We start from the raw sequence: 26,389 nt of genomic DNA, 5'->3' as shown, positions 1-26,389 counted from the left end.
TAGGCCATCCCCTATGATCTGATCCCAGCCTTGAAATCCCGTGATCCCAACAACGATCGCGTGATTTTGGTTTTCAAGCAAGATTTTACATCAGAACGTCGTTCCAATGTCAAACACTTGGCCCCGGCATGAAGGGGTTAACGGGACTCATGGTTCAGATTGAGCATGTCATGGAGACTTTACAATGTACTTCTATTATCAAGTTTACTTTATTCTCTTGGTTTCCTTTGTTGAAAATTATATCTAGGTAAGCTCGGGAGCAGCAATGCACTACTATGAGCTAGCTGCTGTTTTGTGGCTACACACATATGCCTCTTGTCATTAGCTCACTAGATATGTTCAGCTGACTCTCATTAGTGCATTGCTGCTCTGGAGCTGACTTTACATATGTGTTTAACACCTTTGCAGGGTTTAAAAACATAGTTATATGCGAGCAACAGTACTATAATAAACTGTTATAATACATTTTCTTTTTGCACATTTATTTAGCTTTAACACAACTTGTTAGATTTTTATAAATGTTTATAAGGTGCTCTTTCATATGTATGATTTATATTTTTAAAGTTTACTGTTCACTTAAAGGGATATTAAAACTAAACATTTTCTTTTGTGATTCAGAGCATAACATTTAAAAAACAAATCCACTTTTGCTAATATTTTGTCACATTTTTTTATATAATGTAGATTTTATGATTGTCCCCAAGTAGCAAATTTAACATAACACAAAATTACATATTCCCATAAATAAAGGCTTCAACTGTTCCTTTATATTTATCTGAATTTACCTTTTCACATCAAATGTGTATCTCCTACAGAAATCTGCTCCCTTGAAGAAGGGTGCTAAATATGTGGAACTGTTCCTGGTAGTGGATAACACAGAGGTAAGTGAGTCACTCTACTGACCCCCCTCCCCCCCCCCCCCCCCCCACCAAGACATCATGATGAGCAGTTTGTGACATAATTTGTTCTCATATCTCTGCAGTACCGTAAATACAAAGATATGGCGACAGTCCAACATCGGATGAAAGAGATTGTCAATCATGTGGACAAGGTGAGGAAGTCATATCATATCATGTCAGGGTTATAGGAAGCATTAGTGAAGGGTGTCAGGTTACAGAAGATGAAACTGTTATTTTCTGAGCGCTGACATAAGGGTGAATCAGTCTGAGAGAAGAAAGCTTAGTTACAAAGATATGATAAATCTATGATGTATACAGTATTAAAGGGATATTAATATTAAAGGGACATAACACCCACATTTTTTCTTTCATGATTTAGAAAGAGAATGCGATTTTAAACATCTTTCTAATTTACTTATATTATCTAATTTGTTTTATTGTCTTGATATTCTTTGCTGAAAAGCATATCTAGATATGCTCAGCAGCTGCTGATTGGTTGCTGCACATAGAAGCCTTGTGTGATTGGCTCACCATGTGCATTGCTTTTTCTTCAACTAAGGATATCTAAAAAATTAAGCAAAATAAATAATAGAAGTAAATTGTAATGTTGTTTAAATTTCTATTCTCTATCTGAATCACGAAAGAAAGATTTTGGGTTTAGTGGCCCTTTAATGAAGCAACATTGTAATATACATTCATTATTTATTTTGCTTGCAATGGAATATACAAGTTATTTATTTTGGTTGCTTTTGCTGTAAGCTACTATGTTTTGCTTTAAAAATTGTGCTTCTTCTACGCTTCATAGAGAGGCGAGAAGTCAAATTTGGTATGCAATAAAACTAGCTACATACAGCTTATGGATTGCTTTGAGCAGTGCTCAAATACACTTACAACTAGCTCTACTTGGCCACAATCATTGTTAAGATACATGAATAATATATTTGTTATTAATTGTAAGGTGATTACATTATGTAAGTTAGAAAATAAGTTTCTTAATGTTTAATTTCTGGTTAATTATTTGAGTTCTGGACATGTTCAACGCAGCATCACTGATTCTCACTCTTCTTAACAATAGCTCTACCGTTCTCTAAATTTCCGTATTGCTCTGATTGGCATGGAAGTCTGGACCTACCGTGACAAAATCATTGTTAGTCCCAATGCAGGAATCACCCTTGACAACTTTCTAAACTGGCGCAAGAACGATTTACTGCGACAGCGTCGTCACGATAACGCTCAACTCATTACGTAAGTGAAGAGTTCTGCAGTGATGTTCTTACTACAAATGTAAAATGCAACAGTATAAATCAATCCTGATTCTCTGTAAGATATTTATTTTGAAAGCAAAATTATTTAGATCTGTTAAAGGGATACTAAACCCAATTTTTTCTTTCGTGATTCTTTCTAATTTGCTCCTATTATCAATTTTTCTTCGTTCTCTTGCTATCTTTATTTTTTTTAAAAAGCAGGAATGTAAAGCTTAGGAGCTGGACCATTTTAGGTTCAGCGCCCTAGATGGCCCTTGCTTATTGGTGGCTACATTTAGCCACCAATAATCAAGCATAAGCCAGGTTCTGAGCCAAAAATGGGCCGGCTCCTAGTCCTAAGCTTTACATTGCTACTTTTTTAAATACAGATAGCAAGAGAACAAAGGCAAAGTGATAACAGGAGTAAATTAGAAAGTTGCTTAAAATTGCCCACTTTATCTGAATCATTAAAGAAAAAAATAGGTTTAGTATCCCTTTAATTATTCTGACCGTAACCTTAAGGCTTTCTTATTTCCATAGTGGAGTGGACTTTGAAGGCACTACAGTGGGATTGGCCACAAAACTGGCAATGTGTACGGGCGATTCTGGTGCTGTGAACCAGGTGAGTGTGACCATAACCATAAACCATTACATTGCCGAAGCAGACAAATTGGTTTTAAAAACAAATTAAGTTATTATATTTGTGGGGTTTTTGTTATCTAGGATCACAGTATTAACCCTATGGGTGCTGCCTCCACCATGGCACATGAGATGGGACACAACCTTGGCATGTCACATGATGAGGATGTAGTAGGGTGCACCTGTGATGAAAGTCGTGAAAGGGGGGGCTGCGTCATGTCAAAGAGTGTGGGGTGAGTATGGAGAGGAATTTCAATATAATACACATTATACATGATTACAACTGGATATACATTTTTTAAAATGGCCTCTGTGTCTGTAAATATACATTCTTACAAAAAGTATGTTTGTGTCACTCACTTTGCAGCATGGTCTACCCTAAAATCTTCAGCAGCTGTAGCCAGAAGGACTTACAAACCTTCCTCAGTGAGGCAAGTCCAAGTTGTTTGCTCAACACCCCAGATAGTGACCAGCTCTTTGGAGGACCTGTGTGTGGAAATCAGTTTGTGGAAAGTGGAGAAGAATGCGACTGTGGGACACCTGAGGTAACATTTACGCACAGTACTTGCAGACACACGCACGCACAATCGCACATATACTTGTGTTCATTTGTTCGTTTACATGGGAAACTGATATATGCTGCTGTCTAGTATGTGAACAACCATACTTTGAGACGTATACCACAGAATGTCTGTATTTCCAAATGATTTATTTGTTGTTATTATTATATAGTTATCTAGCTATAACTTAGCAACAGAAGGTGGATATAAGTTAATAAAATATATAAACGTATATAAATATACCAAGAGGACTAGCAAGAAGTTAGGATTCTCCCTGTATTAAACATTTAGTGGACTACTGGACTAGTAACTTTTTCTGATATATTAATAGTTTTTCAGGAGAGGGCCATAAGATTTTAAGTCTTTGGACTGCTAAAAGTCTGCTCATGTACTAAATAAATCGGTCACAGTAACATATCTATAGATACCAGTTCACATAGATCTGTACAACAGGTATCCTTACAGTGTATTTTTATCTTTATACAGGAATGCAATAATCCGTGCTGTAATGCTACTTCCTGTCAGCTGAAAGAGGGTGCAGAGTGTGCGCAGGGAGAGTGCTGTCAGCAATGCAAGGTACAGTGTGAATTGTGAGATATTGGAAGATAAAAGGACTTCTAAATACAGTAGAATTGAATAACTGACAAATATATAATAATTAGACAATAGAAGCGGTAGAATATTTTCTGGCAAATTGCAAAGTTAATCTAATCTTCCACTCCCTGTGTCATGTGACAGCCATCAGCCAATCACAAAATACATTTAAGTACACATTTACACATGCTCAGTAGGAGCCGAAGCATCAGAAAGTGTGCATATACAAAGAATGTGCACTTTGGTACTATAGAAATATATTGGAAAGTTTTTTAAATTTAATTTTTTTTCATGTAAATGGCAAGAGTCCATGAGCTAGTGACTTATGGGATATACATTCCTACCAGGAGGGGGCAAAGTTTCCCAAACCGCAAATACCTATAAATACACCTCCCACCACACATATACTTCCTATGGAGGTGGTGAAGTAAGTTTGTTCTTGATTTTTATGATTTCTTCTATGATAAGCACTTCTAAGCATTCTGAAGCCCAATCCTCTCAGAGTACAGTGTTTTTCAGAGGGACGTGAAAAGAGTATTTTTTATCTGAATCATGAAACTTTAATTTTGACATTAGTGGCTGTTTAATAGCACTTTCATTGACTAACATATAATGTGTTATTACCAAGTAACCTGGGGCTGTCAGTCAGTCAAGACAATTAACACCCTGATATCTCTCATTGCTAGATCCGTCCTGTGGGAGAGATGTGTCGTAAGCAGAAAGGAGACTGTGACCTACCAGAGTATTGTACTGGGACTTTGGCACAATGCCCCGAGGATGCCTTCCAAGAGAATGGCGCTTCCTGTGGATCTGGCAGAGGCTACTGTTATAATGGGGAATGCCCATCCCTTAATCAGCAGTGCAAGACACTCTGGGGCTCAGGTAAAGCTATTCCTGTCTATATTTAAACCCTAAAGAACCATCAGAGGTGATGTAATATTGTTCAGACGTTTTTATAAAAATGACAAATCCAACCAATAAAGTATCTCTTGTTATTATATAGTTCCTTTTTTTCTGTATGTACAGTAAGCTGCACCTTGTGTAAGTGTTTAGATCATAGATGTGAGTTGTAAGCTAAATACTAAATGCCTAACGCCAAATCATGTCTCTACTTTCAGATGCCCAGGTTGGTCCAGATATCTGCTTTGACAGCAATGTTCAAGGCAATGAGCATCTTCACTGTAAAAAGACAAATCGTGTTTACAAAGGCTGCAGAAGCAAGTATGTTACTGGATTAGAAAAGTCTAGATCATCCCATATGTCTGACCATTTGCAGTATAATAAATAAATTCAATACCCAATCAATTATCTCCAGGCATATCTATCTAACGTAGAGTTTCAGATTATGAATAAAATAACAATACTTATAGCGAAATCATATAGCTTATTCACAAGAAATTATAAACAAAATTTAAAAAATGTGTTCAGTTTTAGATGTTTAATTTTTAACATATAATTATTTAATTTAGACTGTAATTGCTGAGTTAAAGAGACACTTAGATAAAGTAATTTTTTGGGAGATGCAATACTTGCTGCTTGTTGGCAGGATACGACCTGTCAGCCAATCAGGAGTCGCACATCCTTATCAATCACCAGTGTTGTCCTTTGTGGCGATTAAACACAATTAGTTATCTCAGTTCAGTACTGTAAAAATGACACACTCTAAATAATTAGTGCATGTAACGTTTGCATCAAAATATCCTTTTAAATAATGTACTCATAGTTCAATTGTATAGGTTTATAGCTCAATACAGTAGAATTACATAATTAACAAGTTCATAATAAAAAGACAATGCAATAGCACTTAGTAAAAAAAAAAAAAAATTCTGACCAATTTATTTTTTCTCCCATTTTCTGGCCTCCTGTATCAAGTGACAGTCATCAGCCAATCACAGACTAGTATATGTATAATCTGTGAGCTTCTTCACATGCTCACTAGGATCTTGTTCCCCAGAAAGTGTGCATATAAAAAGACTGTGCAAAATTTGATAATGGAAGTAAGTTTGATTTCTGCGCTTATTCCACAGCCATAGACAGATAACTGATGTCCTCTATATATTTTTGAAAGGGATGTGAAGTGTGGGACTTTACACTGCGTTAAGGGAAAAGATTTTCCAATCACCCGTAAGAAATATGTCATTATGTTGAACAAGGGACTGGAGTGTAAAGTGGCAGAACTGGCAGAGGAGGAAAGTGGAATGTCCGATAATCCTGGGATAGTTGCAGCTGGTACCAAATGTGGAAAGGGCATGGTAAATAATTGCTATCAAATAGTAATACAACTGGTGCCTTAAAATGTCGCAGTAATTACAATGATACAATAAATCTTTTTTATTTTGCCTTTTTGTAATATTTTCATTCACCAATTACAACTCATGTTTTATCTTTTAGGTCTGTTTTGATGGAGAATGCCAGGACTTGTCTGTATATGGTGAAAAGAATTGTTCAGCAAAATGCAATAACAGAGGGGTAAGTTATTTTTACTTATGATTTTATGCTTTAGAATTACAATATCTTAAAAAGTAACTACATTTATGGGGGTGGATTAATGTTTGTAGCATAATCTATTTATTTTATATTGTGATCTTATGAAAGTATCTGTTATATAAAGAGAATGCCAGTCAGCCTATGCTGTGCACTGCTCAACCAGTAAGAGATTTTACTGTGTGGCTAGCGCTGCTGATTGGATAAGAAGCCGTTTCTACTTAGGACCTGTAGTGCACTGCGGGTCCCAAGCAATACTTTTACTATGTGTTTAAACACAAAGTATTAAAGGGGTCACTAGTCTTAAAATAACATACTCTAGCAAATTACAGCATGCCATTTTTTTTTTACTATAATGGCTCTCTATGGCACCAGTGTTTGCAAAAATGTATAACATTGCTAAAAAAAAAAAAAAAAAAAAAAAAAAACAACATTGTTGCCACAGATTACCAAAGGTGTTTGGCAATTTGTTTTTGACAGTAGGATGATGTAAAATTCTTGGAAATTCTGATTGCATTCTGTTGACTCCTGTAGGTCTGCAACCACAAACGTCAGTGCCATTGTGATCCTGGGTGGGCTCCACCATATTGTAACCGAAAATTCACAGAAATTTCTGCAGGTGAATATATATATTATGGCAAGATACTAATTAACTAATACTAATTAACAAGATGCTAATTAACCCCTTCTTGTCCAGCCTTCCCTTACCCTGTTTATCTTACTATTTTTAAGGGTTAGCACCACGGATTATCATATCCCTTATTCCTATATATAAATTATCACAGTGCCAAGACTCCCCTTTTTCTTTGTACAAGATACTCACTTCAGTCTCCATGATATGTAGCACCATTCTTGCCTCATCTTTGCAATATTCAGTGCTGGTTCATTATATGTGGGTTTGGTTCTACTTTTTCTCTATGGAGCATTCAGCCATTATAGTGTAACTTAAAGGGACAGTAAACATCTTGCCATTTTTATATAAAATCTTTAGTTATGCATAGTATAATAACTTTGCAGTATATTTTCAATAATTATTTTGCCCTCCTTTTTCATGTACTTTAGCTCAGAAACTAAAGGCTAACTCTGCTACATATTGCTCACTAATTCACTCAGATAGCAACTGCAAAACAATGCATGTTATACTAACTTTATGACAGGCAATCTCTGAGCGTGTAAAATACATGTGTATGCATGTTTAATAAATATTGTGTTTTTATTCAACTACATGCTCAGAGATTGACTTTCTGTAACATTGTGGAGATTGAGTGGTCTTAAAAATAAATACAGTAAAAAGGATGTTCATTTAAAAATGTTTAGACCTGGCTGATATGTAATTCTATAGCAACAAAACAGAAATGTGTTGTAATTAAAAGGTGTTTTTAAAAGCTTATTTATGTCACAAACTGTTCAGAGAAAATTATGCACTTTCAGACTGCAGTATAAAAATGTATAAATATATATATTCAAAAGCTTTGCATATACTTCCATTACCTATTTTGTTCTGTTTTCCTGTGGTTTAAGAAAATTGTGGTCTTTCTTTCCAGTTCCTGTATGTATTCCACAAAGGCATTGGGTGCACGCTCTAATAATCCATTCATATCTGTTCCTAACTGGCCACAGCAGAGAAGGAAACTGAGATTAAAACATAGCTGCAACAATTGCTATATGAACACTAAAACATATATTTTTTGAATATTTAAACTAATATAATAATATTAATAATAATAATAAAAGATCTTCAGATTTAATTCTCAGGCTTATCGTTTGATTTGAATACATCAGTCTAACTAGCATTCATTTAGTGTTTAATGTCCAATTTATGGCTAAATGTCTTTTTAAACGTATTGCTATATTTGTTTTTGTTTTAAACTTTTTAATAAAATAAGTGGTTAACAACTGAACCTATGTCTTATTCTACAGGTGAAAACAAAGGCGTTCTTATTGTTGGGGTGTTGGTGGCAGTTTCTCTGTTTGCAGTTTTGGTTGTTGGGGGAATACTTCTCTACAAATGGCGACAGAGGAAATATCCACAGAAGAGGTGAGTAAGCCCTTGACTAGAACACTACATGGCAGCAAACACTGCTGCCATCTCGTGCTCATGAAAATGTATAACATTCTTGCAAAACATACATGCTCCTGAACCTACCTACCTGGAAAGTTTTTTTTTGTTTGTTTGTTTTTTAAATTGTATGCTCTATATAAATCACAAAATAATGCTTTTGGGTTTCATGTCCCAAAAGGGACAATATACAACAAATTTAATATAACTGCATGTGATAGACACTACTATAAAGAAGAATATGCACAGATACTGATATAAACATCCAGTATAAAAACTTAGAAGCTCCCAGTTTAGCACTGTTGATGAGGTTAGTCTGGGACACCCACTGGAAGGGGCTGGGAAAACATGAAGAGCAGATACTTCCCCCTTTCCGCCTCCCTGCATTGGAAAAGACAGATAACATAAACAGGAGCTGGCAGGAGTCTGTAAACATATGTATACATCTGACACTGTGTGGGCTTGGTTAGGAGCCTGAAAATCAGCACTATGTTGCTAAAAAATAAGCAAAACTATATTTTTTTTACAAAACCACTATCAGATGGGCTATATAAATGGATCATCTACAAAACATTTATGCAAATGTACAATGTCGCTTTAAATAAACTACCTGGGTAGAGATTCTCATACAGGTTCCTAGAAAAATAATTTCCTATTGATGGTGATGTCTTTGACTTTCTATTTTCTGGCATTGGGGGTCCCATGTAATAACCTTGGGGCTCTATTATTATTATTTTTTTTCAATGCATTAAAAATGTGGAATTCACAAGCACCAAAAGGGAGACGCTTGATCCAAACAGCTCACAGCTTTCATGCTATTTACCTGTAAGGTTCTCATCATTTTTGTGTATCATATTACAAGCATCAGTTTCCTACTACTGATTATTGATTGGATCTGTTAGAACAATAAGTAGATCATTACTGGCCTTACTCATCAGATCAAGTTGGCTGAGTCATTTCATTTCCTTAGCTGCTCCTTTCTCAGTTTTGTGCTAAAACATTCTTGGAAGCTGATACATTATATATCTCAAGAAGCCAGCGGTACTTTGGTTGCCTTCCAAGCTGAGAACAGCGTCTATCTGTGTCTAGAAAGTTTATGAGTGTATTATTCATCGGTTCTTATGTAGACTGAAAAATATGACTTGTGAAATCACATTGGATATAGTGTGATTACAAAACCATACTTTTGTTTTAATTCCTTTGAAATACGACTGCAGACAGAATACTGATACTGTGCATTTTTTTCTAATTAGGGGCAGTAAAGTATTTTTGTTGTTGCTGCAATTAAAAGAAGCATTTTATAAATGTAGTATAATTATAAAAGCTGCTTAGCTTATTTAAAAAAAAAAATGCCTTAAAGGGACAGTCTACACCAGAATTTGTATTGTTTAAAAAGATAGATAATCCCTTTATTACCCATTCCCCAGTTTTGCATAACCAACACGTTTTAAATTAATATACTTTTTACCTCTGTGATTACCTTGTATCTGAGTCTCTGCAGACTGCCCCTTTATCGCAGTGCTTTTGACAGACTTGCAGATTAGCCAACCAGTGCAGACCCCTAAATAACTCAACGGGAGTGAGCACAATGTTATCTATATGACACACACGAACTAGTACTGTCTAACTTTGAAAAACTTTCAAAATGCTCTGAGCTAGGAGGCGGTTTTCATCGGTTTAGAAATCAGTTTGTGGCTACCTAGGTTTAGCTTTTCAAAAATACAAACAAGGGGACAAAGCAAATTTGATGATAAAAGTAAATTAGAAAGTTGTTTACAATTGCAGATACTATCTGAATCATGAAAGTTTAATTTTGACTAGACTGTCCCTTTAAAGGATAATGTTTACATAATGTCTATAGTATTTTTGTTTGGGTGGGGAAAGGAAAAACTTCTGAAACCAAACATAAGAATGGGTTCATCACTTGAAACTTTCATTCATGCATATGAAAGAGCAATATTTAATTATATTCACACATTTATTTGCAGGAAAAGGGTTAAGTTAAAGCTGTTTAACAATGGTTTTAAAATTAATAGGAAGTGCATGTTTTTTGTTAAAGGGACATTATACACCAATTTTCATATAACTGCATGTAATAGACACTACTATAAAGAATAATAAGCACAGATACTGATCTAAAAATCCAGTATAAAACCTTTTAAAATCTTACTTAGAAGCTCTCAATTTAGCACTGTTGATGAGGTTAGGCTGGGACACCCACTGAAAGGGGCTAGGAAAGTAGGAAGAGCAGACCCCCCCCTCCCTTGCATATGAAATGACAGATTATACCGAGAGGAGCTAGCAAGAGTCTGTAGACATCAGTATACATCTAAAACGTTGGGGCTTGGTTAGCAGTATGAAAATCAGCACAATGTTATTTAACAATAAGCAAAACTACATTTAAAAAAAAAAAAAAAAAAAAAAAACCCAGATGGGCTATATCAATGGATAATCTACTAAACATTTATGCAAAGAAAAATCTAGTGTACAATGTCCCTTTAAACTTCATTCCTAAGAACACCTCTCTAATGGCTGATAAGGACAGCTCGCACAACTATATTGATGGACAATGTTTTCAATACACCCTGTATTTTTTATTGTTAAAAAAAATGGATACATTTTAAAATAACCTATTTTAGATTCAACAAATTGTAATTTAATTACCCTTTAAGTGGTGCATAAAAAATATAGAGCACGGTCAGTTTGCTGACAAGAGGCATTTGCAGTGCATTCACCATCACATAATTTTATTACATTTGCATTTCTTCAGAAAGCAGAACCACTGATTATATTAGCATTAGCTAAACTAAAGAATATTAATAGCATAACATCCCTTTTTCTTTGCAACTGTTACTTCCTGCAGATGTGCAAGACCATTTCCTGCTGAATAGACAGTGGGTTTAATGGTTTTGATGCAGCTGTGTGTATTGTATTATTGATTTATCACTGATTTTAGTCATAGAGAAATGGGAACTTCTTATGCTAAAAAGAGTGACTCATTCTGTTCTGTACATTTCAAATCAAGCTCACATCTCTAAATACTTTTAGTGTGCATTTAAAGGGACATCAAAGTTGAAATATTGCATTCTCTAATTCATTTAAGCATCTAATGTTTAATACTATTGACCCTTTACTAGTGAGTTTAACGCCTGAAAAGTCAGTGGTGCAACTAGCGAAGCTGATTGCATCAGTGGAGGTTTCTATTCCGGACCAGCAGTGCTCTGCGAGTCACGGGTGGCACTTATACATAAAATAATGGTATAGTAGTTTAAATCTGCTGGGTTTGCTTAAAAAAACCCCGTTATGTGTGGGTTTTTCACTGAAAACTAGCCTACAGCGGGGCTTTAATAATGTGAGAAGCATCTAAAAATTCAAAAACAGCTCAGCAGTTAAGGGGTTTAACACTTTTGCTTTGTGTAAAAATTGTGTTTTTCCCACCCTCCTTTGAAAGGCCTAAAATCAGTCTGGGTTTTCAAAATGCTGCAAATTGCTTCAATCAGCTATTGATTTGCAGCATCTGTAGGCTTTAGAATATGCTTTTTGACCTCTTTAGGGAGCATGGGACAAGCTCAGTTTTACACAAAAACAATGTATGTTTTGTAATGTTCTGTTAATCAATGCATTGAATATGGTCTGGATACATTATATTTTAAGCATTTTGTTAGCAAAATTTGCATTGTATTGCAGTCCATGGACATACCCCTTGAAAAGGTTTTAGATATTTTTGGCAAAACTCTCATTCGTGTTTGTAAGATTTTTAAAAACCTTTTTTTTTTTTTTTAACATTGAAAACTTGTTACATTCATTGCATGTCCCTTATAAGGATCATTAGGTAAAATGACAGCCAATTACTTTCATTTGCTATATTGCTGTTAATACAGTTTGCTGTAGAGCCTTACTTTGCCTCTGTGTTGTGACCGATGTAACTGTTTACATTTCCAGGACTGTTACTCAGAACAACGGCTCTGGGTTGTCAAATCCTCTATTCCAAGACAGTATGAACAAACCATTCATCAAAAAAGATTCCCAGAACCACTTAATTGGGCGTCCCCAGCTAATCGCAAGCACCACCAACCTCCAGGACTCCAGGTCTGCTTTCATCACTATAATCCCCAGTGAGGAGACGGAACAGGTGAGATGTCTAGGGATGGCAGAGTCACTCTACAGAGACTGGCTGTGCAGTACACTGTCATGCTGCATTTATGTCCCTCTAAAGATACATTGTACTTATGTTTTATTTGTTAATAAATAAAAAAGACAGCATCAAAAACAGCTGTGCAACCAGAACAGTACGTTACCTTTGGGGGGGGGGGGGATAAGCACATAGCATTGACAGGTCAATAGTGATAAAATAACAAACCCAAATACATCTTTCATTTTAGGGAATTGCAGATACTGTATAGATTGTATGAACCTAGCTCATTATTGCATTGCTTGCTTAAATTAACAGTTTTCTCTTCTCCTGTAGGTTCCCTCCTTCTTTGCAAACCCGCCCCAGAAGTCCCCTATAACCATTCCCAGATCGCCACAGGTACCTTGTCCTCATTAGCGTACATTTTAAGTCATAAACATATAAGAGCAGTTTAAGTAGGGTTCTAAGGCACTACTATAAAGAAGAATATGCACAGATACTGATCTAAAAATTCAGTATAAAACATTTTAAAACCGTACTTAAAAGCTCCCAGTTTAGCACTGTTGATGATGTTAGGCTGGGACACCCAGTGAAAGGGGCTGGGAAAGCAGAAAGTGCAGACACTCCCCCCTTCCTTGCATATGAAAAAGACAGATTACACAAACAATAGCAGCAAAAATCTATATCTGATACTTTGGAGCTTGGTTAGGAGTCTGAAAATCAGCACAGTGTTATTAAAAAATAGGCAAAACTATACATTGTTAGAAAAACACTTCCAGATAGCCTATAGAATCGCATCATCTACAAAACATTTATACAAAGAAAATCTAGTATATAATGTCCCTTTTTATGGTTTCTTTTCTCTTAGTAGAGAGTATATAGTTTTGTGTTTGCAATATAAAATGCTGCAATATACACTGCTTAATTATTTTATCCCCATTTTATGTAGTTTTAACTTTGAAAATTGTGAGTTTTCCAACTCCTTTTAGCAGTGGACGTGTAGACTCCAGACCTGTTAAAGTGTATTTAATTGTTTATAAAGAGCTACTTTACCTATATTTCAGCATTTGAATTAGCTGATTTTACCTGTGGTATCCCTGCCTATACTGAAAGCTTCTATACTTAAGTATTGGCTATAGAAAAGCTATGTAAACGTAGACAGCAGAAGAAATTACACTCCCAGGGGGAGGTAGGAGAGATATGTAATACAATGTTAATTTTCAATTGTTCTCTCTAAGTATTGGGATTTGGTATACAGAAAGAGACAATATAAATAAGGATGTTTGTGTGAACAAAAAGTGATAATATAAGGAGATCTGATTTCCGGTTTCAAAAAACAAAAACGGCTATTTCATATAAAAAATAAACCTAAAAAACTATTTCTCATACATTATATACTCTGCAGCTGGTTTGACAAACACATTAAGGGAAAAACAAATTTACAGTACACTGTCCCTTTAAAACTGCTATATTCCACACAGCCATTGGTCGCACACTTATGTGACCCATTTATAACTGTCCTTGACTGGTATCAGCTGAGAAGGAAATCTAGGTTACAACATGGCAGTGCCCATTGCTATACAGATACTAAAACTTTACACTTATTGTTTCAATATTAAAACAACTATATTTAAAAATATATATACATCTGCATATTTTTCTTAGGCTACTCTTTATTTTGATCATTTTCTCTAGCATTTATTTAGTGTTTATTGTCCCTTTTAAGTTTTCTTTAAGATATATGAACAGTATATTCATCATTTTTGTTTTTAAAATGTGAATTGTTTTTCAGCAAAGGCATGCACCCCCCCCTTAACCCCTTCACTACGGACACTACCTGGACTTTCAGAGAAGAATTTGTCCAAAATAGCAGAGAATTTTTAGCATTTTTGCTATCAATCCATTTAAACAGAAATAGAGCCTGTTTATTTTTTATTTTTTTTATTTACCTGTCAAAACTATATATATATTTTTTAAGTAGACAATCCAATATATTGATCTTGGCCCATTTTGGTATATTTCATGCCATCATTTCACTGCCATCGCATAAACAAAATCCCTATCTGATCGCTCCCAAACAGCTCTCTTCCTTCCCTCCCCCACTGGTCACCACCATCTTAGGTACTGGCAGACAGTCTGCCAAGGTTAAGTTTTATGGAAAAAAAAAAAAGTCTTTCTATTTTCTGTAGTGCAGTGGTCCCCTCACCTCCAGTGATCGTTGGTTAGTGACCCCCTACCCCACATTTGTATCTGTAGTGTAGCTCTCCATCCCTCCCTCCTTCTCCCGTTATTTTGTTTCTGTAGTGTAGGGCCATCCCACTCCCTCCCTCCACTGCTGGACATATATATATACGTTGTGCGGTAGAATAAGCAAAGTATCGCACAACGTATATATATATATATATATATACACGTCGCATTGGCTAAAGGGGTTGAAAAAGCCTATTAAATTATGTTTATTTCATCTCTTATAAATGAGCCCCTGCATTGATCAACCAATCACAGTGTTGCAGGTTTAAAATACTGAATCCTTCATAAACATTTCATGGGGTTTACATTTTAAAGGACCAGTCAACACAGTAGATTTGCATAATCAACAAATACAAGATAACAAGACAATGCAATAGCACTTAGTCTGAACTTCAAATGAATAGTAGATTTTTTTCTGACAATTTTAAAAGTTATGTCTATTTCCACTCCCCCTGTACCATGTTACAGTCATCAGCCAATCACAAATGCATAAACGTACCATGTGACAGCCATCAGCCAATCACAAATGCATATATGCTTATTCTTGCACATGCTCAGTAGGAGCTGGTGACAAAGTTTAAATCTAAAAAGAATGTGCACTTTTTTTTAATGGAAGGTAATTGGAAAGTTGTTTAAAATTGCATGCTCTATCTGAAAAATGAAAGTTTAATTTTGACTTGAGTGTCCCTTTAAGTTTAGTGCTCCTTTAATACTTGTTTGTTTGTATATTGGAATAGGACCAGGTTACAATGAATAGCAAGTGTCTGCGGAAATAAATTAGCACTTATTAAAGAATCCTTTGAAATGCAAAACCATAAACTAACACTCACTGAAGAGGAATGTGATGCGGTTAACCCACTCTATTGGTGTTCAGGGACATGGTGCATATGTGTAAAACAACTAAAACTCCCCCCCCCCCCTTGTACAGGAACATAAAGAAGAAACAAAAATACAATTAATAATAAAGAACAAAAAATGATTTAATGTCCCTTTAATCCATATATTCAAGTGCAGCTTTAAAATGAAAGATGCGCATAAATAGGTGTCCTAACCCCTCGGCTTTCATTGCTGTTTTGTAGGTGACAAAACCAAGAGTTGTACCACCAGGACCTCCAGTCATGTCGTCACCATCACATGCCAGATCAGGATACCCACAGGTAAGTTAAAGGTGTATTATTGAGTTTAGTTATAGGTAGATTTGTACATTGGGATACTTTGTTAGTATCTGAATGCGGAAGAAGGCGGCTGCTTGCGGCATTAGGCTCTTTTCAAAGATGGATTTCTCATTGTGAAAGTGCCACACGCTAAAATCTGGATACAGTGTTGCACATTGACAAGAAGAAATCCGGCTCTGAAAAGAGATGAATGTCGCGAGCAGCTGCCGCCTTCCGTATTTGGATACTAACAAAGTATCCCAATGTATATATCTAGTTATAGGTTGGGCTAAAATTAAATTAAAGGGCTGGGGGAAAAAATGGTATATCAAAACATCACATTATTTTCTAGCAAACTGTCTCATACCTTCTTTTTCATTTTAAAGGACAAGTTAATACAGTACATTTGCATAATCAACACATAGACGACAAACAGACAATGCAATACCACTTTGTCTGAACTTCAAATTAGTAGTAGATTTTTTTTTCTGACACATTTCAAAGTTATATCTGTTTCCACTCCATTTGTATCATGTGACAGCTATCAGCCAATCACAAATGCATATATTCTGTGAATCCTGCACATGCTCAGTAGGAGCTGGTGATTTAAAAATTGTAAATATAAAAAGACTGTGCACATTTTGTTAATGGAAGTAAATTTGAAAATAGTTTAAAATTGCTGCTCTATCTGAATCATGAACGTTTTTAATTTTGACTTGAGTGTCCTTAAGTTTTAAAAGAATCAATTTACCATCCCTATAGCAGCTCTATAGCATCTGTTAGTAGCTTGTCGCTTTATGCACACTGGTCATAAACAGTAGAGCTATATGGCAGAAGGTAAAGGTTATTTTTATTTTATTATTATTATTTAAACAGTCAGTAAGAAATTAAAGGGATGCGAAGGTCAAATTAAACTTTCATTGCAGTTTTAAAGGACTTTTCAATTTACTCTACTGAAATTTACTTTGTTTTCTTGGTATCCTTTATTGAAAGGCATAACTAGTTAGGCTCAGGAGCAGCCTGAACTACTGGGAGCTAGCTGCTTATTGGTGATTATGCACATATGCCTCATGTCATTGACTCACCAGATGTGTTTAGCTAGCTCCCAGTAATAAATTTCTGTTCTGGAGCTGAGATTATCTCTATTTAACCCCTTTGCTGGAGTTACATATTTATATGCAAGCATTAGCACAATAATAAAAAGAGTATTTTCGTTTTGCACTGTTATCTTTTTAAGGTGCTTTACTGATATACAGTAAATCATTTTAGTTTTACTTCATAAAGAAACATTAAAGTCAAAATTAAACTATCATTATTTAGATAGAGCATGCCGTTTTTAACAACTTGTCAATTCACTTCCATTGTGAAAATGTGCACAATCCTTTTATATGCAAACTTTCTAAGGCTCCTGCTTCCACTGAGCATGTGCAAAAATTCAAATGATATACATATTTAGCATTTTGTAATTGGCTGATGGTTGTCACATGATGCAGACTTAAAGTAAAGTGAACAAACTTTGAAATTTGTCAGAAACAAATCTACTACTAATTTAAAATTCAGACTTAGGGCTAGATTTATTATAGCTGAGGCGTACTGTACGCCTCAGCTTGCCTGTGGCGGGGCGAAATTACCCGCAGGTATTTGGCATTGCACACAAGCGCAATTTTGCGCTTGCGTGCAATCCCGCCCCCTGCCCGCGGATAGCCAGTCACGCGCGGGGAGGAGCTGTCAATCTCCTCGGTCGGACTCGACCGAGGAGATTGAATTTCGCCAGTTTAGAGGTGGCGAACAGCTTAGGGAAGCAGCAGTCTTGTGACCGCTGCTTGATAAATCACGGCGAGCAAGTTCTAGTGAGAACTTGCTGCCGTAGGGGCTTCATAAATCTAGCCCTTAGTGCTTTTACATTTATTTATAATGCATTATTGATTGTAATTCTACAGTATTTAATATTATATCATATATTTTTTTACATTTCTTCTGTTTGGTGATATTTCTGTTTTACTTTTCATTTTCAGAAACCAAGTCCTCCGAGCAAACCACTGCCAGCACTGAAAGCTAAGCCGGTAATGAGTTGTGTTTTTTTTTTTTTTTTTTTTTTTTAATCAAACACAACCTACACAAAACAATATTCATAAGTCACAGATACTTCCTGCATTCTCTTAAAGGGACACCAAACACAAAAAATGTCTTTCATGATTCAGGTAGAGAATACAATTTTAAATAACATTCCAATATATTTCTTTTATCTAATTTGCTCCGTTCTTTAGATATCCTTTGTTGAAGAAATAGCAATGCACATGGGTGAGCCAATCACATGAGGCACCTATGTGCATCTACCAATCAGCAGCTACTGAGCATATCTAGATATGCTTTTCAGCAAAGAATATCAAGAAAATGAAGCAAATTACATACTAGAAGTAAATTAGAAAGTCTTTTAAAATTACAGGCTCTTCCTAAACCATGAAAGAAAAAAATTGTGTTTCATGTCCTTTTAATATATATATTATCTATATATTTTAATTCCAAGTATTCAAAATGTAGAAGCACATGTGGCATGCCTAATACACAGTATTGCCTAATATACAGTATTGCCTAATACACACAGTGTTGCCTAATACACAGTATTGCCTAATACACAGAAAAAGGCAAAGTCTTTAGCAGTTTGTTGATTTCATCTCCTAATACACAAATGTAAAAGACAGACACTTCCCACATCCTTTAATGGGAGACTCCAAAGAAAGGTCTGTTATTTAATTTACACTTCTTGTTTCCTTCTCTTAAACAGTCCTAAGACTAGGGATGGGCAGATGCTTTTGGTTTATTTTTTGTTAATTAAAAAACTTTATTCAAAGTAACATTAAAACCAAAATGTTCTTTCCTTATTCAGATAGAGCAAAAACGTTCTTTATTCTCTTGGTATCATTTGTTGAAAACCATACATAGGTAGGCTCAGAAGCAGCAGTGCACTACTGACAGCAAGCTGCTGATTGGTAGCTGCAAATATATTCTTCTTGTCATTGGGCCACTTGATGTTTTCAGCTAGCTAACAGTTGTGCATGATTGTTGTGCATGATTGTTTCTTCAACAAAGGATACCAAGAGAATGAATCACATTTGATTTTTTAAAAAAAAGTAAATTTGTTTAAAAAATGATGCTGTATCTGAATTATGAAAAGAGAAAAATGTTGGGTTTAATTTCCCTTTATTGTAACAGATATAAAAACTGAATATTCTATTGAAATTGAATATTCTATATTTAAATCCTCATTCAAATTTGGTACTCTAATGTCAGAACAAACTCAGCCTACAACTCAGATGTTTTGACATCCATTTTTCATCTGCCTAACACATCAGTTACACACATATACTGGGGCACTCAAATATTTCTGTACATTACTTCCATACACACACATTCAAAATGTTACTGTTAATAAAGTTTTTCTTTTTTTTTTGGTTACAGGAAATAAAACAGAAACCAAGTACATTAGCTCCTCCTACACCACCCATAAAACCATCAGGGTTTAGAAAGAACCCTGTTCCTATACAGGTAAGCAAATCCTTGGGGTAAAAAAACTAAAAGAGACAGACTTTTTTTTTCTTCTTAATATGGATTCTCAGTTTTCAAAGCAAAGGCTTTAAAGGGATAATGTACTGCAAAAATGGTTTCCCCTTAATGTATTTACAATTACTTGTTATACCAGCAGCAAAGAATACAATGTATGAGAATGTTCTTTTAGGTTAATTTTTATATATGAAATAGATTTGTTCTTTTACACCACAGCCCATTAAAATCAATTGAGCTTACAGGGAAATCATGTCTTATTGTATCATTTTATATACACACAAATACTTCATTACCTCTCTCATACCTCCCACTTGAAGTGTAATTTATTGTCTGCTGTGTTTACAGAGCTTTATGGATACTAAAGGCAAAAACAGCTATTTCAAATAACAAAATAATGGTAAATTAGCTATTTGTAAACAATTTAATACACTTCAGCAGGTAAAAGGGATAATTGGGAACACATTAAAGGGTAGAATTTTTTACAGTACACTTTCCCTTTAAAGTGACACACTAGTACAAATGGCACAACATTGGTTACAATATTTTAACAAGAGTGGTACCATCTACATGCCCATCTCAAGGGAATACAAAGCCACTGATTGGTGCATACACCACACTTACCGATCAGCTGAATATATAATTTGTAATCAACTTTAGACAGTGCTAAGTTTTTAAAGTTTATATTTTGCATCCCCTGTGTGCCTCTAATCACGTTTTGTAATCTATGCTGTGGATTTAAAATACAACTGTGATGTTCCTTTTAATGATACTATTTTTGATCTGTGGATGTTAGTGTAGTGCAGATTTTCCCACCTTTAATCCTCACGACCCACAAAAAGGACAGATTTTTAGTATAACCTTGAATGAGAAAATATATGATAAATCAATTACTGAAGAGATCATTAAATGTCCTGTGCATTAAACTTGCATTATAAAAATCTAGACTGTTGGACTATAGTGTATCTTATATTTTTTAATTCATTCATTGCTCTTGAGAAATTAAATAATTCTACTAACTCCTAACTTGAAATCTTCCTCTTTTTAGAAGGTTGCCTTGAGGCCGCCTGTCCTGCAGAGATGACCTTTGCCACACAGTATGGCCTGCCTTTGACAACCCAAAAATTGAGATGACCTGCACAATACTTCTCACTATCTGGGTGCTTATTGTTGTGCCATCTTCTCTGCTGCTGTTGCACGGGAGGTGCCTTATTGCAGATGATAGAGAGCTCTTCAAGGATAAATCAAACTTAAAGATCATCTTGGTTGAAAGGACAATGTTCCGATGATGGAATACCAGTGTACTAAAGTACTGCGGAAGAGGAGAAAATGACTGAAAAATGTATTCTTTATTTCCTACAATTTAATACATTCCAAAAAGTTACGTGATCACAAAGCAGTTTTCAACCCAGTATCTCTAGAAGTGTTTGGATAGTTTTATTCTGAGTGTGACCTGATAACTAAAGAAACCAGGATTAAGCATCATCAAAAAAGGAGAATACTGAGGATGGGGGGGAAAAAAATGGGCTGAGTTTAACACAATACTAACTCTCCTGTGTGTTTTTCTGGTACCTAAAAGACCCCAGAATTAAGCATAGTTTGGGGTACAGTGTCATCGAAAAGGAGCATACTGGGAATGGAAAAAAGATTTGGAGTTAAACTTGATACTAAACCTCCTGTGTGTCCATATAATATTTTATTTCAGAGTATTGTGGTTTTATGATCTTGCACTACTAAATTAAGGTCAATAAGCGATAAGGATTCGAAATCTGTGTTTGTGCTGTTTTTGTATAAGAAAAGTATTTTACACTCTTTTATTTGCACTGCGATAAATGACTCAACCTCATATCCTAGAAAAAAAAAAAGGGATTACATGTGTAGTTTTTATCAAAACTAGTTTACTTTTATCTGCACATTTTATATTAATAATTTGTTGTAAAAGAACTGGACAGAAACAAGTTACTGGACTAATCTACAAAGCTTTGGAAACCTAAAGCATTTTTACACAAATAACAAATTGTTAATAATTTGCTAATGAAAAAAAAGATACAATAACGATACAAACTGTTCTGTATGATATAACTTTGCATTTTAGCATAAGCATGCCCACAATTTCAGTTAGACTGGTTGCTTTATCAACAGGATTACTTCTCCATATGTTGTATTATTATTTTATGCTATATTATTTCAGGTACAATTTTAATGCATATTGATGTTTACTGCACTGATAGAGGTTTATATTTATGTACAATAAGTGGGAACTGTTTTACTTCTAAAGTACAATTCCAAATTCAGTATAATTTATATACTTCTAGCTGTTACTAAGCCTGTAGTTTATTCAGTCAAATATTCTCATGTTTTCAGGGAAGAGATAGACATCTCAAAAATAATTGCTGGCTCTTCGGATGACTGGAAATTTTTTTTTACTGACTTAAGATTACAGCGTGAAAGAGACGTCTTATAATTAATTTCACATGCTAGGCCTTAAAAATATATAATTATTTGCACAAAACTACCATGCTAAATAAAGTCATAAGACCACTTCTGACTCACAAGCAGTATCATAGCTTTGGATTTTAACCCAGCCACTGCAAGAGGAGAGTTCTAGCACATTTCTCTCAAACTGAGAACTAGTTAACTCCTTGGTTACTGGAGATGACTTTGTTGCATTGCTATGCAATGTATCACAACCCTTTTTGGAACAAAGAAGGGTTAACAATCCAACCTAAACAAAGAGGTGCTTATTTTTTTTTCTATGATATCACAGTTTCCAGTTTCTTCTCCCCCAGTAACTATGAAGTTTTGTGTCAATACCCATCACTGAAAGGGTTAACTTATTAACATGCACACATACCCTTTTCAGCTGGGGTGGAGACACATTTTTTATTTTTCTGTACATGCTGCATTTATGTATATTTATATAACTGAACCATTTCTGGTATGAGAGATCCCTCACTGCATTGAAGAGCAGTGAATTGCAGGGATTCTTTACAGACGGAAAAGCTTAAATTATGTGAACTCATTGTCTAAGTAATAGACTGTTGCGTGTCTTTCAGGAAGCCACGTATATCAGTTTTTTTATTGTAATTATGTGATCTTTTATAATAAAATGTATTATTACTTTTGCTAAATATTCTGTGTTTATTTATACATGTACATGTGAATATATAGTTATCCTCTGTAAACTGAAGTTATAAAACAAAACATTTGAGCTTCCTGGATAGGTTATTCATGGTGGGCTAAGAGATAATTAAAGGGACAGTCTTACACCAGAATTGTTTTTGTTTAAAAAGATAGATATTTCCTTTATTACCCATTCCCCAGTTTTGCACAACCAACACAGTTACATTAATACACTTTTTACCTCAGTGATTACCTTGTATCTAAGCCTCTGTAGACTGCCCCCTTATTTTAGATCTTTTGACAGACTTGCATTTTAGCCAATCAGTGCTGACTCCTAGGTAACGCCATGTGTGTGAGCACAGTGTTGTTTATATGGCCCACATGAACTAGCAGTCTCTTGTTGTAAAAAGCTAATAAAAAAGCATGTGATAAGAGGCTGTCTCTAGTGGCTTGGAACCAGGCAGAAATTTAGAGATTTCAATGTTAAAAAATATATTAATATAACAATGTTGGTTGCGGAAAGCTGGGGAATGGGTAATAAAGGCGTCATCTATCTTTTTAAACAATAACAATTTCAGTGTATAATGTCTCCTTAAAGTAAATAAGGACAATTTTTACCTTAGCTCTCTTTAAATGGACATGAAACCCAATTATATTTTTCTTTTGTGATTTAAAAGGACAGTCAACACCAGAATTGTTTTTGTTTTAAAAGATAGATAATCCCTTTATTACCCATTCCCCAGTTTTGCATAACCAACACTGTTATATTAATATACTTTTTACCTCTGTGATTACCTTGTATCTAAGCATCTTCTGACAGCCCCCTGGTTACATGACATTTTATTTTTTATCTATTGACTTTCATTTTAGCCAATTAGTGCAGTGTCTGCCACAATCCACGGGCGTGATCACAATGTTATCTTTATGGCTTACATGAACTAGCTCTCCCTGTTGTGAAAAGCAAATAAAAAAGCATGTGATCAGAGGCGATCTTCAAGGGCTTAGAAATTATCATATGAGCCTTCCTAGGTTTAGCTTTCCACTAAGAGAACAAAGCAAAATTGGTGCTAAAAGTAAATTGGAAAGTTGTTTAAAATGAAATGCCCTATTTGAAACATGAAAGTTTCTTTGGGACTTGACTATCCCTTTAAATAGAGCATACCATTTTAAGCAACATTCCAATTTACTTCTGTTATCAAATTTAATTTATTATCTGGGTATTCTTTGCTGAAAGCACTACTGGAAGCTAGTTGAAAATATCTGGTGAGCCAATAACAAGAGGCATATATGTGCATCCACCAATCAGCAGCTAGCTCCCAGTAATGCATTGCTGCTCCTGAGCCGGCCTAGGTATGCTTTTCAACCAAGGATACACAGAGAACGAAGCAAATTAGACAAGAAAATTAACTGGAAAGATGTTTATAATTGTATACTCTATCTGAATAATGAAAGACAAGTTTTGGGCTTGATGTCCCTTTAAATCATGTAACATTTACTGTTACTTTAAACAACCCAGTGAAAATTACTTGTTCTTAGTCAGAAATAAAATAAACCTCAAGCTTGTTGACCATAATCTAAGAACTAAAATATATTAATATTAAAGGGACCTATTGTTCAGAATTCTGTTTCAAATTATTTAAGGTTGTGAATATATGGGTCTTCTAGCTCATTGGCTGATACTGACAACTCCCACATAAAAGTTTTTTCTTTGTGTGTGTGTTTTTTTAAAATAAACAAAGAACTGTAATGTATTTGAAAACATTTTATTTTATATGGAGCAGAAAAACATATTTTCTGCCTAAACCACAAACTTTTCCAAAGCTGTCAAGTCACTATAGTAAGTTGTAACACTATTTGAACACTCTTTGTCATGAGATGCAGGACATATGCAGGACACAGCAATGATGGTACAACTCTATTTTATTACAGAGCATAGCAATACACATCCAGACAGGTTGATTGTACTAAACTAACTGCGACACAGACACCGGACCTAAGCCCCGCCCACCAGCTAGTGACATCACATCCTGCTATCATCACATCTTCCCCTTTTTCAAAGGCAAAGCATACATTCACATATATTAAACAACAAGGTACACCAACAGGGTATACACAACATTTTGTTTTAGAACATTATAAAAAACAGATAGATTAGAAAACATGAACAAACAAATTACATCCTGACTTGGACATCGGGGTAGACTACCCTAGTCCACAGTGACCATGGGATTATTCTGCCCATACTTCCGGTCACTGTTCTAGCTAAAGTCAGTCCCTGTATCGGGCCGGAAGCCTCACCACTCTTCCGCTTGATGTAACTTTGCATGAATTGTCCTCTGATACAGAAGATGGTGAACAAGAGTCTGCTGGAGGCAAAGATATATCCCCGCTATGATCTTGCTGAGGGGAAGGCACCTCTCTTAGAACAGGAGATCCCACCGGCGGTGGTACTGAGGTATCCGGTTCCAGACTCTCAGGTACAGGCTGAAGATGTCTTCGGTTACGGCGTGTAACCGTCCCTCCCTCTGTAAGGACTGTGTAAGACCTTGGTTCTGGAGAGCGGCCCACTACCGTAGCAGGCGTCTTCCATTTCTTCTCATCATCCAGTTTAATTCTGACACTTTGGCCCGCTTTCAGTTCCTGTAAAGGCCTGACAGAATGTCTCCTGTCGTAGAAGAAACGATAACCCTTTTTGGCCTCTTCATCCCTCCTAAGGACTTCGTCCCGAGGAACAGGGCCAGGCGGCTTGAAGACACCCACTGAGGGTAAAGTGGTGCGAATCTGGCGTCCTAGCATCAGCTGTGCCGGGCTAAACCCGGTAGCTTGAATGGGCGTCGCCCTGTATGACAAGAGGGCTAGGTACGGTTCAGATTGCTTTAGGATGAATTTTGTTGTTTGAACTGCCCTTTCAGCCATTCCGTTGGCCTGCGGATAATGTGGACTTGACGTGGAATGTACAAAATCATATTCTCTGCTGAAGGCACTGAACTCTGTAGAAGCGAACTGCATGCCATTATCACTCACCAGCTCCATTGGAATGCCCCAGCGGGCGAACAAGCTCTTCAGGCGAATGATAACGGCCTGACTTGTGATATCATTCAGGGGTGCTATTTCCAAATACCTGGAATAGTAGTCGATAACAACAAGAAACTTTTTCCCGTGCATTTCGCACAAATCAGCAGCTATTTTCTGCCACGGCCCCGCAGGCAGCGGAGTAGACATTAAGGGCTCCCTTCTCTGAGTAGGCCGGCGTTCCCGGCAAAAGGCACATTTAGACACGTGATTTGCAATGTCGGAGCTGATCCCAGGCCACCACACAGCTGTAGCTGCTCTTTCTCTGCACTTTGTAATGCCTAAGTGGCCATCATGAATCCTGTTTAACATCTCCTTCCTCATGCTGACAGGAATTACAATACGGTCTTGGAACAGCACCAACCCCTCCAGCTCCGTGAGCTGCGACCTCTCTGGCTGGTAAGCATTTAAAGACATCCAGGCTGCCCGGCTCTCGGGCCAGCCATCTCTTATGTACCTTATAACTTCTTGCAGATCTGTGTCCAAATATGTCTCTTTCTTTATCTCTTCCAGTTTCCTTGAAGAAATGGACTTAGAGGCCAGAACTGAATCAACATACACTTTTACATCCGATTCTGTAGAGGATTCTTCAGCAGCAGCCAGCGGGAGCCTGGACAG

At 35.8% G+C, this 26,389-nt stretch overlaps 1 protein-coding gene across 1 annotated transcript in view; it reads left to right on the top strand.

Moving 5' to 3' along the window:
- ADAM8 (ADAM metallopeptidase domain 8) overlaps window positions 1-22,707 on the top strand; it is a 43,053-nt gene extending 20,346 nt beyond the window's left edge. The window contains exons 7-25 of the mRNA XM_053692158.1: window positions 816-881; window positions 983-1,051; window positions 1,975-2,144; window positions 2,684-2,765; window positions 2,867-3,015; window positions 3,150-3,327; window positions 3,829-3,918; window positions 4,623-4,818; window positions 5,055-5,157; window positions 6,005-6,188; window positions 6,328-6,405; window positions 6,955-7,039; window positions 8,341-8,458; window positions 12,422-12,611; window positions 12,948-13,010; window positions 15,941-16,018; window positions 18,031-18,078; window positions 19,475-19,561; window positions 20,625-22,707. Coding sequence (XP_053548133.1) covers window positions 816-881; window positions 983-1,051; window positions 1,975-2,144; window positions 2,684-2,765; window positions 2,867-3,015; window positions 3,150-3,327; window positions 3,829-3,918; window positions 4,623-4,818; window positions 5,055-5,157; window positions 6,005-6,188; window positions 6,328-6,405; window positions 6,955-7,039; window positions 8,341-8,458; window positions 12,422-12,611; window positions 12,948-13,010; window positions 15,941-16,018; window positions 18,031-18,078; window positions 19,475-19,561; window positions 20,625-20,660 — 2,070 coding nt within the window. The 3' untranslated portion in view covers window positions 20,661-22,707. The remainder of the gene's footprint in view (window positions 1-815; window positions 882-982; window positions 1,052-1,974; window positions 2,145-2,683; window positions 2,766-2,866; window positions 3,016-3,149; window positions 3,328-3,828; window positions 3,919-4,622; window positions 4,819-5,054; window positions 5,158-6,004; window positions 6,189-6,327; window positions 6,406-6,954; window positions 7,040-8,340; window positions 8,459-12,421; window positions 12,612-12,947; window positions 13,011-15,940; window positions 16,019-18,030; window positions 18,079-19,474; window positions 19,562-20,624) is intronic.
- The last annotated feature ends 3,682 nt before the right edge of the window (window positions 22,708-26,389 follow it).

This window comes from Bombina bombina, chromosome 9 (assembly GCF_027579735.1).
Source record: "Bombina bombina isolate aBomBom1 chromosome 9, aBomBom1.pri, whole genome shotgun sequence".
In the NCBI taxonomy this organism is placed as follows: Eukaryota; Metazoa; Chordata; class Amphibia; order Anura; family Bombinatoridae; genus Bombina; species Bombina bombina.
Note: the sequence above shows the minus strand (reverse complement) of the source record. Positions and strands in the feature narration are given on the sequence as shown.